Raw genomic sequence first — 16095 nt, 5'->3', positions numbered from 1 at the left:
TCATCGTTGGCTACGGGTTTTTGTTTTACATAATGTCTTTTCCTACGCTATTCATTTGAGCAGTTTTACTTCATACATATTAAAATATTTAGTTTTTTAATTCTAAAACCACTACAACTTAACTGTTTGTATCTAAGTTTTAGTGTATCTAATAATGTACTCAAAGATACTCTCATATTTGTAATAGAAATAGAAAAAATAAAAAATAAAATCACATGCGATGCCAAAAAAATAGATTGCGCAGAATTATAAGTCTTGTCAACTGTTTGTCATCGAATTATCATGTTTACACTTTTCTTGGAAATATTTCCAGCTTGCAATATAGTGATACATAAAAATTATTTGGACAAAACTTTAATATTATTCCATGATAATACACAAATTTAGTATAATAATAACTCATAATTAATTAAAATACTTAAATGATTATATATTTTCATCCAAATCTCACAATTCTTTTTCTTGAATACAACCTGTATTATTGGACGGCAGTAGGTTGATGATGAGATCCTATACCGCAGATCGATGGCGATGTATTCAAAAATTTATGAATATTTAGTATTGTAGAATACGCTTGCATGGGTTACCTCTAGAACCATGTCCTCCAAGGTAAGAACTATTATTTGACTTTAATTCAAATCCATAAGAAGTGTTATTGTGCTATATTAGTGCACTCGAAGTTCGCTTCCAATAGAAACCAATAGAAGCAAGGCTAACCTTCCAGGCTACTTTAGTCGGATAGTTCCTCAACGTTTGGATTTAAAATGGACATCAACTAAAGCAAACTTTTCCCCCTAACCTACAAACCGTGTCGTTACCTACTTAACAAATGGAGGGGCTAAGGCCCCCTGCTAACCCCCTAACACTGCCGTAATCTAAGTTACCTGTAAACATACATACAGGTGGCCGCTTTCATACATACACCCGGTTTTACATTATGGGGAAGATGTTCTTTACAATGATCCAGCATACCATAATATGATGTTATTTTATCCATTTGAATAATATCATAATTTACCTTAACCACGGCAATATTTTCCAAGTTCAGCACGGTCGGACACGGCTTGTAGGTCAGGTTAGGAGGGGAATTTTGGGTCAGTTGTCCATTTCTCTCGCACGTTTCCGACATCCATGACTAGAGTGGTCTTATAGTCCATTTCTTTTAGCGATGCATATTTGCACCGACTCGCGGCGGTGCCCTTTTAGCTGGGAAAAGTTTCCGGATCGCTGATTGGTTAGAATTATCTTGTCCAACCAATCAGCGATCCGGAAACTTTTCCCAGCTAAAAGGGCACCGCCGCGAGTCGGTGCAAATATGCATCGCTAAAAGAAATGGACTATAGTATGTAGATTGTTGGGACAAGCATTTACAAAACTAGTTAACTTAATATTTCATCCCGTGATCATTCCCATGAAAAAGTGCTGATTTCGGACTTTTTTTACTCGACTTTCGGCCGGTCAAAGGCCTGTCCCCATAAACTGCTAAGACTCCTGAAAAACTATTTGGCTAGTAATAAGAGAGATATTGCCCTGTCCCCAAAAACTACAGACACCCCGCATATACATATACATACATATACCAAGGCACTTCCCCTATTTTTTGGGGGGGGTAGCCGACATGAATGTCAGAAACGTGCGAGGATAGCCAATACAAAATGTTTTGGGATACCCAGAAAACCCTAGTTTTGTGTTTGGCATTTCATGCGATATCAAATAAAAAATTTCACTCGTTTCTCCCAGTGTTCTACATACTAGGAACACTCGACGACCACAGGTGGGAACCAGGCGATTTGGGTGTGCGAAAACAAAATGTGATTATTTAATACTTTTGAGCTTTTTAAAAGGCCGCAGAACCTAACAAACCCACCTAATCTATCCTAGTAGTTCCCAGGTCACAACCCCTAGCCGGGGGCAAGCCCCTAGCAAGATTCGCAAAAGTTACAGTACCTAACAAACCCACCTAACCTAACCTAGTACTTTCCAGGTCACAACCTCTAACCGGAGCTTGCCCCCTCCCATTCCCCGGTAACACCTCCTAGCCAGGTTAGTAAAAGGCCACAGTACCTAACAAACCCACCTAACCTAGTAGTTCCCAGGCCACAACCCTTAGTTGGGGGTAAGGCCCCGGACCCCCTTCTGAGCTCACGAAACTAAAACAAAATAAGAAATAAATCCTTACATTATGGTAGATAAAGTAAACACAAATAAAGCTCTCCTACACAACAAAAGCGATGGGCAGCACTCTTAAATTATATCTTAACCATAAATAATAATGTTACTCGGGATTACCTTTATGTGAATATTTACGTCAATTGCGGTTCCTGCACCTCCAATTATACAAGATCATCCTGAAAGCATTAAGATGATCGATATGAGTATTAAATTCTACCACATCGCGCAAAGAAAAACAATAGGCCATGCGTCCGTCCATCACAAAGATTAGAGTTGGAAAGACCGATCTCGCTTTGGACAATCTTGTGCCGCTGGGGAGGTTAAAAATTTTGAAATCACGCGACCAACAAAAGCAGGCCTAGAAGCACACAGAAAAGGAAGGTTAGTTCGGGTGGGCTGATTGACACTGGCTTAATCCTCCTAAACATCTTGACCAGATGTTGCCTACCGTAACCTTTGGTTGTATATATAGTATAACAAATAAGTGTTCGGCATAATTCTAGGACGTGTCCCAACGAACTACAATCTTAGCAAGGGGGTAAGAATGTAAATTGTTGGGATTAGCTAAAATATATGTCCGAATATCACTAAATTTTCAAGCTTACGCTACCAACTGATAGGCGAACGGAACGCCGCCCAACGTGTGTTTTGTTCCGTAACCTAAATACAAACCACGCTATTTACATTGGATTTACCTTTTAGCGCAGCTGAAATGGCGAGCCATTAGAATTTAACGAGGGTGTATTACCCCCGCGCTAGTTAGCGGGGGGGTAGGGGAGTGGCAGCTAGCTACCCCTCCCCCCCTCACACACAGATGAATGCTCACTTTCACTTTTGGCGCGGACTGTGACAGACGTCTCTGTCTTGGTCCTCTCTTGGCAGCCATTGTTTGTTTTGTCTTTACTTAATCACTTACTTTTCTTTTACTCAATATATATGTAAACATGTTTTCATGTTTGTATATATATTTGAGTATAGAAATCAGTAAGTTTCCTTTTCAGAGTTGTGTATGTAGTGTACGATATCTACATGGAGTCCTCGGCAGTTAGGCCACCAGGGCGTAATTTTATGGGTGGCGATCGAGTTTGACTTCGGTCTTTCTCTCTCTCTCTTTCTCTTGAGGTCGTTCACCCTTTTACTACGTGTTACTACGCCTTTGTAGCTTCCTTTCCGTGTGGGGGGTTGCTACGCCGTACGTTTGTCTCAATTAGTTTATGAATCTAATTGTAGTTGTTAATTTTTCAGCTCGTAGAACGATTCCTTTCGAGGTTTTCGTTCTTTCTTTAGTGTTCATTCTTTTTTAAATTACATAATTACATAGTTTCATAATTATAATTGTTATAATTCTGTTTTGGTTACAGCTCTCCTTCCGTGAGTGTAAGTGGTTGTGAGAGCACGTGCCTGTTGTGTAATTCTTGTTTCCTTTCCTTCGGGATTCCTCTTCGGAGCCTTCCCGGCGGAATGAATGTGTACTAATGATTTGTTCCGTAACCGAAATACAAACCATGCTATTTACAAAGGGTTACCTTTTAGCGTAGCTGAAATGGCGAGCCATTAGAATTTAACGAGGGTGTATTCCCCCCGCGCTAGTTAGCGGGGGGGGGGGGGGGGTAGGGGATTGGTAGCTAGCTACCCCTCCTCCCCCTCACACACAGGTGAATACTCACTTTCACTTTTGGCTCGGACTGTGACAGACGTCTCTGTCTTGGTCCTCTCTTGGCAGCCATTGTTTGTTTTGTCTTTACTTAATCGCTTACTTTTCATTTACTCAATATATATGTAAACATGTTTTCATGTTTGTATATATATTTGAGTATAGAAATAAGTAAGTTTCCTTTTCAGATTTGTGTGTGTAGTGTACGATATCTACGTGGAGTCCTCGGCAGTTAGGCCACCACGGCGAAATTTTATGGGTGGCGATTGAGTTTGACTTATGTCTTTCTCTCTCTCTCTCTCTCTTGAGGTCGTTCACCCTTTTACTACGTTTTACTACGCCCTTGTAGCTTCCTTTCCGTGTGGGGGGTTGCTACGTTGTACGTTTGTCTCAATTAGTTATGAATCTAATTGTAGTTGTTTTTTGTAGAACGATTCCTTTCGGGGTTTTCGTTCTTTCTTTAGTGTTCATTCTTTTTTAAATTACATAATTACATAGTTACATAATTATAATTGTTATAATTCTGTTTTGGTTACAGATCTCCTTCCGTGAGTGTAAGTGGTTGTGAGGGCACGTGCCTGTTGTGTAATTCTTGTTCCTTTCCCTCGGGATTCCTCTTCGGAGCCTTCCCGGGGGAATGAATGTGTACTAATATTATTTGTTTTATTTTTTTACAGTTACCGATCTAGTTCGTTTCTGTAATATGGCAACGGTGTGAGCTGTCTTGTTGAGGCCTGGGGATTCGGCTGTTGCTGCCTCCCCCCTTGTATTTTTGTCAGGGGCGTGTCTCCTTCTACTGGAAGTACTCCCGTGACGACGGACAGCTCTCCAGTTCATTTTAGAACTCTCAGGAGGCTTGCCTCCTTAGGCGGGCAACTTTCCTTCCGAGGGAAGTTTTTCCTGTCCAGGCTTGAGTTTTTCCCCTTTTGGGGGGTTCTTCTCTTGCCTTTTTTTCGTGCGACTATGCTCTTGGTGCTGAGCGGTCGCACCTGCAGTTTCGCTCAAGGGGCTGGGCAACTGCAGGAGCTCCTCTTCGGAGGATTGCTCCTTTTAGGTCACTGGCTGACCAGTCTCTTCTACGAAGTGTTTCTCTTTCGTTCGCGAGAGTACACTCATAGAGATTCCTCTTCGGAGGTTTCTTCTATTGCGGTTGCTGTTGGCCTCCCTCGCAGTAGGCCCACCGTCTGCCTCGTCGTAAGGGCCTCTCATCTCCCTATAAGGGTGCTTGAGGCGCCTTTTTGGATCTCCGTTTGCAGCCTACAACTCCTTTTTCTCGATCTTTCGCCTTGGTGCAGATGGACAGCAGTCTGATCTCGTCTTCCGACGGGCAACGGTCTTCCCGACGGACAACGGTCTTCCCGACGGACAACGGTCTTCCCGACGGACAGCGGTCTTCCGACGGACATCAGTCTCCCGGCGGACAACGATCCCTTCGGGGCAAAGGGTTGCCCCCACGGGGGTTCTTCCCTTGCGTGTCAGTGTTTCCCTGCGCGCCCTTCTGCTGTGTTCTCTCCTGCTCCTGCTCAGTGTTAACACACAGGCGCTCTTCTGCTCATCAGCGCTCTCCTGTTCGTCGGCGCTTTCAAGATGATCATCCCTGCTGTTCCTGTTGGTTCCTGTTACGCGCCCTGTACGCCCACGTTCCCCCTCACGATCTAGAACTTCGGTTCAGGTCGGGGTCAAGGACTCTTCTTCTATGCACAGGCTTCCACGCGTAGCCTTCTGCTCGTCAGCGATCATCAGCTCGCCAGCGATCACCTGTCTCTCGGCGATCTCCGGATTGCCCACGTGTGTTACAGCCGGCACGCCAACGTTCTACAACACTTCTGAAGGAACATGGTTCGCCAGCTACTAGCTCACCTGCTGATCGCCATCGCGCGACCCTCAACTGCGGATGCTGATCGCCATCGCGCGACCCTCAACTGCGGATGCTGACCGCCATCGCGCGACCCTCAACTGCGGATGCTGACCGCCATCGCGCGACCCTCAACTGCGGATGCTGACCGCCATCGCGCGACCCTCAACTGCGGATGCTGACCGCCATCGCGCGACCCTCAACTGCGGATGCTGACCGCCATCGCGCGACCCTCAACTGCGGATGCTGACCGCCATCGCGCGACCCTCAACTGCGGATGCTGACCGCCATCGCGCGACCCTCAACTGCGGATGCTGACCGCCATCACGCGACCCTCAACTGCGGATGCTGACCGCCATCGCGCGACCCTCAACTGCGGATGCTGACCGCCATCACGCGACCCTCAACTGCGTATGCTGACCGCCATCGCGCGACCCTCAACTGCGGATGCTGACCGCCATCGCGGATGCTGCTTGCCATCACGCGACCGCCCACCTGCGCATGCTGATCGCCATCACGCGACCCTGGCATGCTGATCACCATCGCGCGACCCTGCGCATACTGATCACCAGGCGCATGCTGATCACCATCGCACGATTGCCCTCCTGCACATGCTGCTCGCGATCGCTCACCTTCGCATATTGCTCGCCAACGCACGATCGTCACCTGCGCATTCTGCTCGACCATCGTGTCGGCATAACACAACGCGCCATCGCCAACCTGCGCGTTAGCGCTCACCAGCTCACCACCGATCGCTTGTTGATCCATAGCGGTCTTCCTCGCCCACGCGGCAGCGCGTTTCCTCGCCATCGCACTAACGCTTGCGTTCGCCGCCTCGGACTCGCTCTCATCCACCTGCCCACCCTCACGACTGCTCGCCCGCGCGACCGCTTGCCTGTGCGCCCGCGCGGCCACTCGCCTGCGCGCCAGCGCGGCCACTCGCCTGTGCGCCCACGCGCCCAGGTGCCTGCACGTCTACGCTCATGCGCGTCCGCGCCCATGCTCTCCAATGTTCGCCCACGCGCGAACCAACGGTTTTCCCATTGCGCGGACGGATATGTTCCGTCGCGCGAACCTACAGTGTTTCTTCGCACAAACGTCGGCTTATTTCTTGCAGTATCCATTGCTCGTCTATGGGTTATCGCTCGCCGACCGCCAGCTCTCGCCTTTCCTACCACGCTCGCCCTCCTTCTGCGCTCCTTCGCTTACCTTCGTTTGCGTTACCGCGCATGGGCGCTTCCACGTTCGCCCACGCGAAAATCTTTGAATTTCCGTCGCGCGAGCTCCAGGGCGATTGCGACCACGATTCCCAATGGGGTTTTTCGCAGCCTGGCGAGTTGTTCTGGAGCGTATTTCCAGAAGACGGCCTCTCCCCGTAAACGCAGAGCATGGCACTTGCAAGAATAGGAGAAACTTAAGGGAGATCTGAGCAACACTCCTCTTTCCTGAACCTGGGTTAGCCCTTCCCCGTCATTCCCTGGAAGGATTTTTGGCGGGGGGCTTTCCGTTCGAGATTTCTCCATTGGACAAGGGGTGACTGCTTACCTCTTCCTCTGGGAGCTTACCAGGTTCTTTCCCTCCTCAGTTACGGCCCGAGGTTTGGTTCAAGGAAGCTACAGGAAGATCAGGGGTACTTTCCTCCTCTCGAGCTCAGGCACCTTGGCCTTTCGTCGTTAAGTATCTAACTTGCGGACAAGCTCGATGTTGTACCATCTGGACGCGCTGACTGAGGGCTTCCTTCTGGTGTCTCATCTGTGGAGGTCGACGACCTCAGACACCCTTCTATCCTTGAGAAGAGTTTGTTTGTGCCCAAGGACAGAAACTTAGACAGCTGCTGTTCGGAGGAAATCGACTTCCGGTTTCACTCCTCCAAGGCGCTTTCTTCCAGCGCCCTTTTCTTTCAACCACGTCGGCCTAAGTTATCGGCTACGACAACTGGGACAAGGTGTCCAATTGCAGTTTCCTCCTGTCAGGAACAGATGGCACGGGAGACTCCCCCGGGGGGGCATAGTCCTAAAAGGAGTTCACGAACTCTAGGATTGCAGGTTTTTTGCTGGAAGGATGCTTAAGGTTACTCATCCGAATGACAGCTTCCCGATGCCCATTCCCGCACAATCTCTGTGATTAGCCAAGGATATCGCGCCTGCCGTCTCTGTCAGCGAATTCAGTGTCTCTGAACCTCTATGCCATAGCGTCAGCAGAGTTGCCCGGTTGAGCAGAATGATCCATACCTTAGGCGAAGGTCTTCCTTAGGATCATCGACGGCTTCACCCCCTGGCCCCTCAGTCGATCCTTTCTTGTAAGGAAGGATCTGAGAGGGAGGGGATGTCCGTAGTCGACCTCTCAGCCCTGATCAAGTTTGTCGAACAAACTTCGGCCAGCGTAGACCAGCAGAATCGATCAGACTGGTAACGAGGCGACAGGACTCCTTTAACCCTGGATCGGAAGGACGGGTACTTTCAGTTTCCATTCCATCCATCTTCCAGGGTGCTCGTCGAATTCAGCCTAGACTGGAAGTATTCCTGCTTATGATGCAGTGTGGCTATCCCGCCGTGGCATAGCAGGTTTGTTTCCCCAGAGAACTCTCCCTGCCTTCCTCTTGGCCGCTCAGGTGCAGGCTTCCGCCTCCTCTGCTGTTTGGAGGGCTGGTCAACTCCGGTAGGCTCGGGTTCGACCTTCTTCAGCACCGGGACAAGCTTCTGGATGCTTACCATGAGTGTGGGCTCATGGTATTTTGCTTGGAGCCTTCTCTTTCTCTGCCTCAACATCTGGAGTATCTGGCCATGATATTGAGTCAACGGCCTTACCACGTTGGAAACCCCGCTTCTCGTCCGTCCAGCGAGGTTATGCAACGTCGGTACTTGGATGGGTGACCACCTGGGGACGCCAGATTCTGTTAGCACATCCTCCGAGCCTTCCTTTCGGTTGACTGTGGCAAGACTGAGGAGAGTCGCAGTACCTGTTCTCAGTCAAGCAGAGCTTTCAGCCCTACCTTGGAACGTTTCCTAGTTCTCCTTTCCTCATTGACCCGTCTATAGTCCGAACGGTCGCCTCAGGATAAGTTTCATGTGGGGCGATCCAAGTTCCGGTGGCTTCAGGCAATGTTTAACCGGACTCCCTGGCCTTATGGGACCAGCGGAACTATTAGACCTGCAATGGGTATTGACCTATGGAGCCTCTTGATGGTAGTGGATATTCTCGTCCTTTCCCCATATTCTTGATGCGGTTCTCGGACTCGTCAAAGGAAAGGGGGGGGGGGGGGGCATGTTCCGGTCCAGGCCTCTGGTCAAGACCTCAAGGATACCTCTCCATCATTCAGGCAGGCTTAGGGGCCTTAGTCTGGCCCCTCTACAGATCCTACAGCTCCTGCCGAGTCGCCCCGTGCCCGTCGACTTCATGATTCTGGCGTATTCTAACCAGCAGGAGACGCATTTTCACACCTTCACATCTTGCAGTAGAGATACCGGGATGATTGAGATTCTCTCAATACCACCATCGGCTCTCTCGTTCCAGGCAGGGGAATGTTCTCTCAGACTATCCGAGCAGAGCCTCGTAGAGGGAGTGTACCTGGGGGTCTTTGACCTTGGGTAACCAGCAAGTGCTGGTCTGGGGGACCTGATCGCGACAGCTTGGAACCTCAAGCTTCCGCTATTTTTCCCCCCAGTCTCAGACCCCGAGACTCTGGCAAGATGCATTCCGGTGATGGTGGGACAACTTCGACGCCTGCGTCTTCCCTCCTTTTTGTCTGTGGACAATGGGTCTCAACAAGACCAGGTTGTCTGTCAACCTTTCAATGGGAGAGCTCCACTGGGACTATGCGCAGAACGGTTTCTGGACCCTCTGCTTCCCCTGACGGAACTCCCGGGAGAGCTTCTCCCACGGCGCAAACTACTCAAGCATCCACACTGCGACATCTCTCCCGAACCGGGGCGTCGCTTCGGCTTCATGCCTGGAGACACTACGCTTCCTCCTCAAGAGGAGACAATCCGCTACAGTCGCGGTACGGAGGTCGCGTCATCTGCGATAGTCATCCACAGGGGTCTCCCAGGCAAAGTGAAGAGTCTAAGGTGGTTGGTGCCGTGGGAGATATACCTCTTCCCTTGAGGCCTCTTCTCCAGCAATAACGGTCTTATTGCCTTTCGGCGGGAGGAAACTCCTTTCCGCTCTCGGCAATGAAGCCTGTCGCTCAGCCTTTCCCTGACCTTCAGGCTTAAAGGAATAACTTTTTCCTGCCCGCTGGATCTATCCTCGCTCATGCAAAGCTACGATCGTCCCTGCCCTAGTCGGAGGAAGACCTCCAACTTGGAGCATGGCTCGGACTTTTAGTCCTTTAAGAGATCTTCTTAAGACCCTTTACGACAGGCCTCGGATTGTATTCCGCCTTGGGTCTCCTGCTCACTCTGGCCACGGCCAGTGTGTAAGCAATCTTCTTGGTCTCTTACGACTCCCCCTTTCTAAGGAAGAGGGGAAGGCAACACTCAGGCTCCCTCCTGAGTCGTTGGCTAGACTCAGAATCTGGGGGTCCCGGCCCTTCGGTCCGATTCATTCAAGATTTCGAGTCTCCATTCTGTATCTGATGTCCCAAGACCTCTTTCTTGCCAGTAAAGGAATCGAGAGGTTAGCGCTGGGAACAGCTGCAGTTTGTCCTCAGTTGCAGCCGATTTGGGAGCACAAGGAGGACATGGGGGGAGAGTCACCAGTATACCTCTTCAGCCCGGACTCAAGGACATTCATCTCGACCTGTCTCCAGACCCTCCCCCGTCACGTCGCCCTACAGCACGATGTTTGATACATCGCAACGTCCCTCGCCTTCGAGTAATACTACTCTGTGACGCAGGTGCTACAAGCTGGAGTCTGGAAGCGTCTAATGACCTTCGCAGCCCGCTTCCTGCAAGGCGTGACCCACAGGAGTCTCGATACGTTTTCTATCGCTCTGTGGTGGCTACACAACAGCTGGTCTAACCTCAGGCTCCTTTTTGGACAGGTAGCAGAAGGTTGAGGGCATTGTTATCAGGTTTTAGTCTGCATGAACGAAAGAAGTATGTCTGGCCCTTACTTCTTTCTTCATCATCCCCTCTACGGGGAAGCAGCATCCTGGTCTCTGCATAGCTGACCTCGAACCTCTGCAGGTAAACCATGCTTCCTTGTGTTCCGAGTATTGAGTCAATACTGTCGCGTCCCCCATACCCTGACGAGGTGGTATTGGGAACGTCCTAACCCAGAGTTCCTTCTGGAACTCCAGGTCAACTGCCTAGGACGGGTCAATCTTCTTCCTTCACACACAAGCTTACGTAGGCCACATGGTTCCTTGCGGAGCAAGGAACTTGTTAGGTGCAGGGACTCCTTTTCTCGAGTGCGACTCACTCGGATTCTGAGTCCCCGGGTAAAGCCAAAGCCAGTATGGCTGGGGACTTTCCACCCTTCCTAAGGGGTAAGTCACCCTTTGTAAATAGCGTGGTTTGTATTTCGGTTACGGAACAAAAGACAAATTCGAAGATAATTTGTATTTTTCCTAACCATACAAACCTTAGCTATTTACACATATTTGCCCGCCAGCCCTGTCCCCCAAGACAAGTCCTACCTCTAAGTGAAAGTGAGTATTCACCTGTGTGTGAGGGGTGAGGGGTAGCTAGCCACCCCCCCCGCTAACTAGCGCGGGGGGAATACACCCTCGTTAAATTCTAATGGCTCGCCATTTCAGCTACGCTAAAAGGTAACCCTTTGTAAATAGCTAAGGTTTGTATGGTTAGGAAAAATACAAATTATCTTCGAATTTGTCATTTTTGTTTTATTTTTTTACAGTTACCGATCTAGTTCGTTTCTGTAATATGGCAACGGTGTGAGCTGTCTTGTTGAGGCCTGGGGATTCGGCTGTTGCTGCCTCCCCCCTTGTATTTTTGTCAGGGGCGTGTCTCCTTCTACTGGAAGTACTCCCGTGACGACGGACAGCTCTCCAGTTCATTTTAGAACTCTCAGGAGGCTTGCCTCCTTGGGCGGGTAACTTTCCTTCCGAGGGAAGTTTTTCCTGTCCAGGCTTGAGTTTTTCCCCTTTTGGGGGGTTCTTCTCTTGCCTTTTTTTCATGCGACTATGCTCTTGGTGCTGAGCGGTCACACCTGCAGTTTCGCTCAAGGGGCTGGGGAACTGCAGGAGCCCCTCTTCGGAGGATTGCTCCTTTTAGGTCACTGGTGACCAGTCTCTTCTACGAAGTGTTTCTCTTTCGTTCGCGAGAGAGTACACTCATAGAGACTCCTCTTCGGAGGATTCTTCTGCTGCTGTTGCTGTTGGCCTCCTTCGCCGTAAGGCCCACCGTCCGCCTCGTCGTAAGGGCCTCTCATCTCCCTATAAGGGTGCTAAGAGGCGCCTTTTTGAATCTCAGTTTGCAGCCTACAACTCCTTCTTCTTGATCTTCCGCCTTGGTGCAGATGGACAGCAGTCTGATCTCGTCTTCCGAAGGGGCAACGGTCTTCCCGACGGACAATGGTCTTCCAACGGACATCAGTCTCCCAGCGGACAGGCAACGGTCTTCCGATGGACATCTGTCTCCCGACGGACAACGTTCCCTTCGGGGCAAAGGGTTGCCTCCCACGGGGGTTCTTCCCTTGCGTGTCAGGGTTCCCCTGCGCGCCCTTCTGCTGTGTTCTCTCCTGCTCCTGCTCAGTGTTAGCGCACAGGCGCTCTCCTGCTCATCAGCGCTTCCTGATCGCTAGCGCTCTCCTTTCGCCAGCGCTCTCATGAGGATCATCCCTGCTGTTCCTGTTGGTTCCTGTTAGGCGCCCTGTGCGCCTACGTTCGCCCTCGCGATCTAGAACTTCGGTTCAGGTCTGGGTCAAGGACTCTTCTTCTATGCGCAGGCTTCCACGCGTTGCCTTCTGCTCGTCAGCGATCATCAGCTCGCCAGCGATCACTTGCTCGCCAGCGTTCACCTGCTCGCCAGCGCGCACAGGTGATTTTATTATCGCCTATTCAACAGCGTTCTACACGTCAGCGATCACCTGTCTCTCGGCGATCTCCGGATCGCCCGCGTGTGTTACAGCCGGCGCGCTAACGTTCTCCAACGCTTCTGAAGGAACATGGTTCGCCAGCTACTAGCTCGCCATCGCCCACCTGCGCATGCTGCTCGCCATCGCCCACCTGCGCATGCTGCTCGCCATCGCCCACCTGCGCATGCTGCTCGCCATCGCGCGATCGCGCACCTGCGCATGCTACTCGCCATCGCGCGATCGCCCACCTGCGGATGCTGCTCGCCATCGCGCGATCGCCCACCTGCGGATGCTGCTCGCCATCGCGCGATCGCCCACCTGCGCATGCTGCTCGCCATCACGCAATCGCTCACCTGCGCATGCTGCTCGCCATCGCTCACCTGTGCATGCTGCTCGCCATCGCTCGGCAACGCGTCGACGTGCCACAACGCGCCATCGCCAACCTGCGCGTTAGCGCTCACCAGCTCACCACCGATCACCTGTTGATCCATATCGCCAGCGGTCTTCCTCACCCACGCGGCAGCGCGTTTCCTCGCCATCGCGCTAACGTTTGCGTTCGCCGCCTCGGACTCGCACTCATTCACCTGCGCGACCGTTCGCCTACGCGCCCATACGCCCACGTGCCTGCACGTCTACGCCCATGCTCTCCAATGTTTGCCTGCGCGCGAACCAACGGTATTCCATTGCGCGGACGGACGGTATTCCGTCGCGCGAACTGACGGTGTTCCGTCGCGCGAACCAACGGTGTTCCATCGCTCGAACCTACAGTGTTTCTTCGCACGAACGTCGGCTTAATTCTTGCAGTATCCATTGCTCATCTATGGGTTATCGCTCGCCGACCACCAGCTCTCGCCCTTCCTACCACACTCGCCCTCCTTCTGCGCTCCTTCGCTCACCTTCGTTTGCGTTCCTGCGTGACCACGCATGGGTGCTTCCACGTTCGCCCAAGCGCAAGTCTTTGAATTACCATCGCGCGAGCTCCAGGGCGATTGCTACCACGATTCCCATTGGGGTTTTCGCAGCATGGCCAGCCTGGCGAGTTCTTCTGGGGCGTATTTCCAGAACGCAACCCGTCTTTTGCAGGATGATGCCTTTGATTTGCCCTTGTCGGGTTCTAAGGATCCTTCTTCTCTTTCGAAGGATATTGCAGATGTGGATCAGGACCTCGAGGATGTTTTTGATGACGATGATAATCCTGCCGACGCTGCGGGACATTAAAAAGTTCTCTCTCGCTCTCTTCTTGAACTTTTCGGAGAGGAATTCCAACCTGCTGCCCCTCAATCTCCTCAGTCCCAATTTAACAGAAAGAAGGCCAAGAAACAGTCGGCCTTCATCAAGATGAAGCTGTCTATCTCCGCAAAGAAGGCTTTCACGAAGATTGATGACTGGATGAAGGAGCGGAGACAAACAGTTAAGACTTCCTTCTTGTTTCCACCAGCTCGTCTTGCTTCAAAAGCGGGTATGTGGTATGCAACTGGAGAACCTTTGGGTCTTGGGGTGCCCTCCTCCTCCAAGGGTGACTTCTCTGGTTTAGTGGACTCTGCTAGAAGGCATGCTCTCAACTCAGCCAAGGTCATGTGGTCGATGTCGGAGCTGGATCATCTCGTCAAAGGTATTTTTAGAGCCTTTGAGGTTTTTAGTTTCCTAGACTGGTCGCTTGGGACTCTTGCAAGGAAAACTGACCAGATGGAAGGATCTAGGGACCTTACCAGTATTATGTCCTGTATGGATAAGGCCCTCAGAGATGGGGCGAATGAGTTGGCGGCGCTGTTTTCAGCTGGGGTCCTAAAGAAGAGAGCTCTGCTTTGCTCTTTTGCTTCTAGGTCTGTTACCACTGCACAAAAGTCTGAGCTTCTTTACGCCCCCCTCTCTCAACATCTTTTTCCCGAGTCCCTGGTTAATGACATTACGCTTTCTCTGGCCCAAAAAGCCACCCAAGACCTTTTATCTCGTTCTGCTTGTAAGCCCTTGGCAGCCCCTCCTCCTTCTTTGAAATGGGAGGAAAGGAGATTCCAGCAGCCCTTTCGGGGCAGGACTACTTCAAGACCAGATTTTAGAGGGAGAAGGCAAGAATCAGGACCAAGATCTACCAGGGGTTCTTTCAGACCTCTCTCCAGAAAATGAAGTTCGTCTCCTCCAGACAGTAGGCGCAAGACTGACAGGTTTTTGGCAGTCTTGGAAGAGGAGAGGGGCGGACACCTGGTCCCTCTCAGTCATCAAGGAAGGATACAAGATCCCCTTTCTGAAAAAACCTCCTCTCGCAGATGCTCCGCTGGCCTTAGTAGCCCGGTACTCAGATCCGGGGAAGCAGAAGGCCCTAATAAACCTTGTCGACCAAATGCTAGACAAGGGGGCGATAGAACCGGTTCGGGCTCTATCCTCCCCAGGCTTTTCACAATCGCCTGTTTCTGGTCCCCAAGAACTCGGGCGGATGGAGACCCGTCCTGGATGTCAGCGCTCTCAACGTATTTGTGGAGAAGACAAAGTTCTCCATGGAGACGGCTCAGTCAGTGCTGGCGTCAGTACATCCAGGGGACTGGATGGTGTCCCTCGACTTGCAGGACGCATATTTCCATGTCCCCATCCATCCGACTTCGAGGACGTACCTGAGATTTGTAATGGAGGGCAAGTGCTTCCAATTCAGAGCTCTTTGCTTCGGTCTCAGCACGGCTCCTCAAGTCTTCACCAGGATAATGGCGAATGTGTCAGGTTGGCTGCATCAGGAGGGGATAAGGATATCCTTCTATCTGGACGATTGGCTGATTCGTTCACGATCGAGGGAGAAATGTCTGGAGGATTTACGGAAGACTTTTATGATGGCTCAAGATCTAGGCCTGGTCATCAACAGGGAGAAGTCTCAGATCAGACCGAATCAGACTATTCTCTATTTGGGGATAGTTCTGAATTCAGTTCTTTTTTGGGCTTCTCCCTCTCAGGAAAGACAGACCAAGTGTCTCGTAAAAGTCAGAACTTTCCTGGACAAGAAGAGATGCACAGCGAAGGAGTGGATGAGTTTGCTGGGGACTCTATCCTCCCTCGAACAGTTTGTCTCTCTGGGGAGACTCCACCTAAGGCCTCTTCAGCACTTTCTTTCGAAGACGTGGAACAGAAAGATGCAGGAAGACTCCTTTTCCTTCCCCATTCCAACAGAAGTCAAGAATCTTCTGAAGTGGTGGCTGGACCCAACCTTGTTATGGGAAGGGATCTCCTTACACAAGAAGAACCCAGACCTAGTGTTGTTTTCAGACGCATCAGAGTCAGGCTGGGGGGCAACAATAGGAAGCAAGGAGGTCTCAGGCTATTGGGAAGGAATTCAGCTGGGATGGCACATCAACAACCAGGAGCTGATGGCCATTTTTCTGGGGCTAAAGGCCTTCAAGGACTTGGTGTCTGGGAAGATTGTGGAGGTCAACTCAGACAACACCACAGCTCT

General features: G+C 50.8%; 1 protein-coding gene across 1 annotated transcript in view; it reads left to right on the top strand.

Annotated features, from left to right (window-relative positions):
* The first annotated feature begins 495 nt into the window (after window positions 1-495).
* LOC137646009 (micronuclear linker histone polyprotein-like) overlaps window positions 496-16095 on the top strand; it is a 112495-nt gene continuing 96895 nt past the window's right edge. The window contains 1 exon segment of the mRNA XM_068379140.1: window positions 496-609. Coding sequence (XP_068235241.1) covers window positions 598-609 — 12 coding nt within the window. The 5' untranslated portion in view covers window positions 496-597.

This window comes from Palaemon carinicauda, chromosome 8 (assembly GCF_036898095.1).
Source record: "Palaemon carinicauda isolate YSFRI2023 chromosome 8, ASM3689809v2, whole genome shotgun sequence".
Classification (NCBI taxonomy): domain Eukaryota; kingdom Metazoa; phylum Arthropoda; class Malacostraca; order Decapoda; family Palaemonidae; genus Palaemon; species Palaemon carinicauda.
The sequence above is the reverse complement of the archived record's forward strand: the minus strand, read 5'-3'. Positions and strand labels throughout refer to the sequence as shown.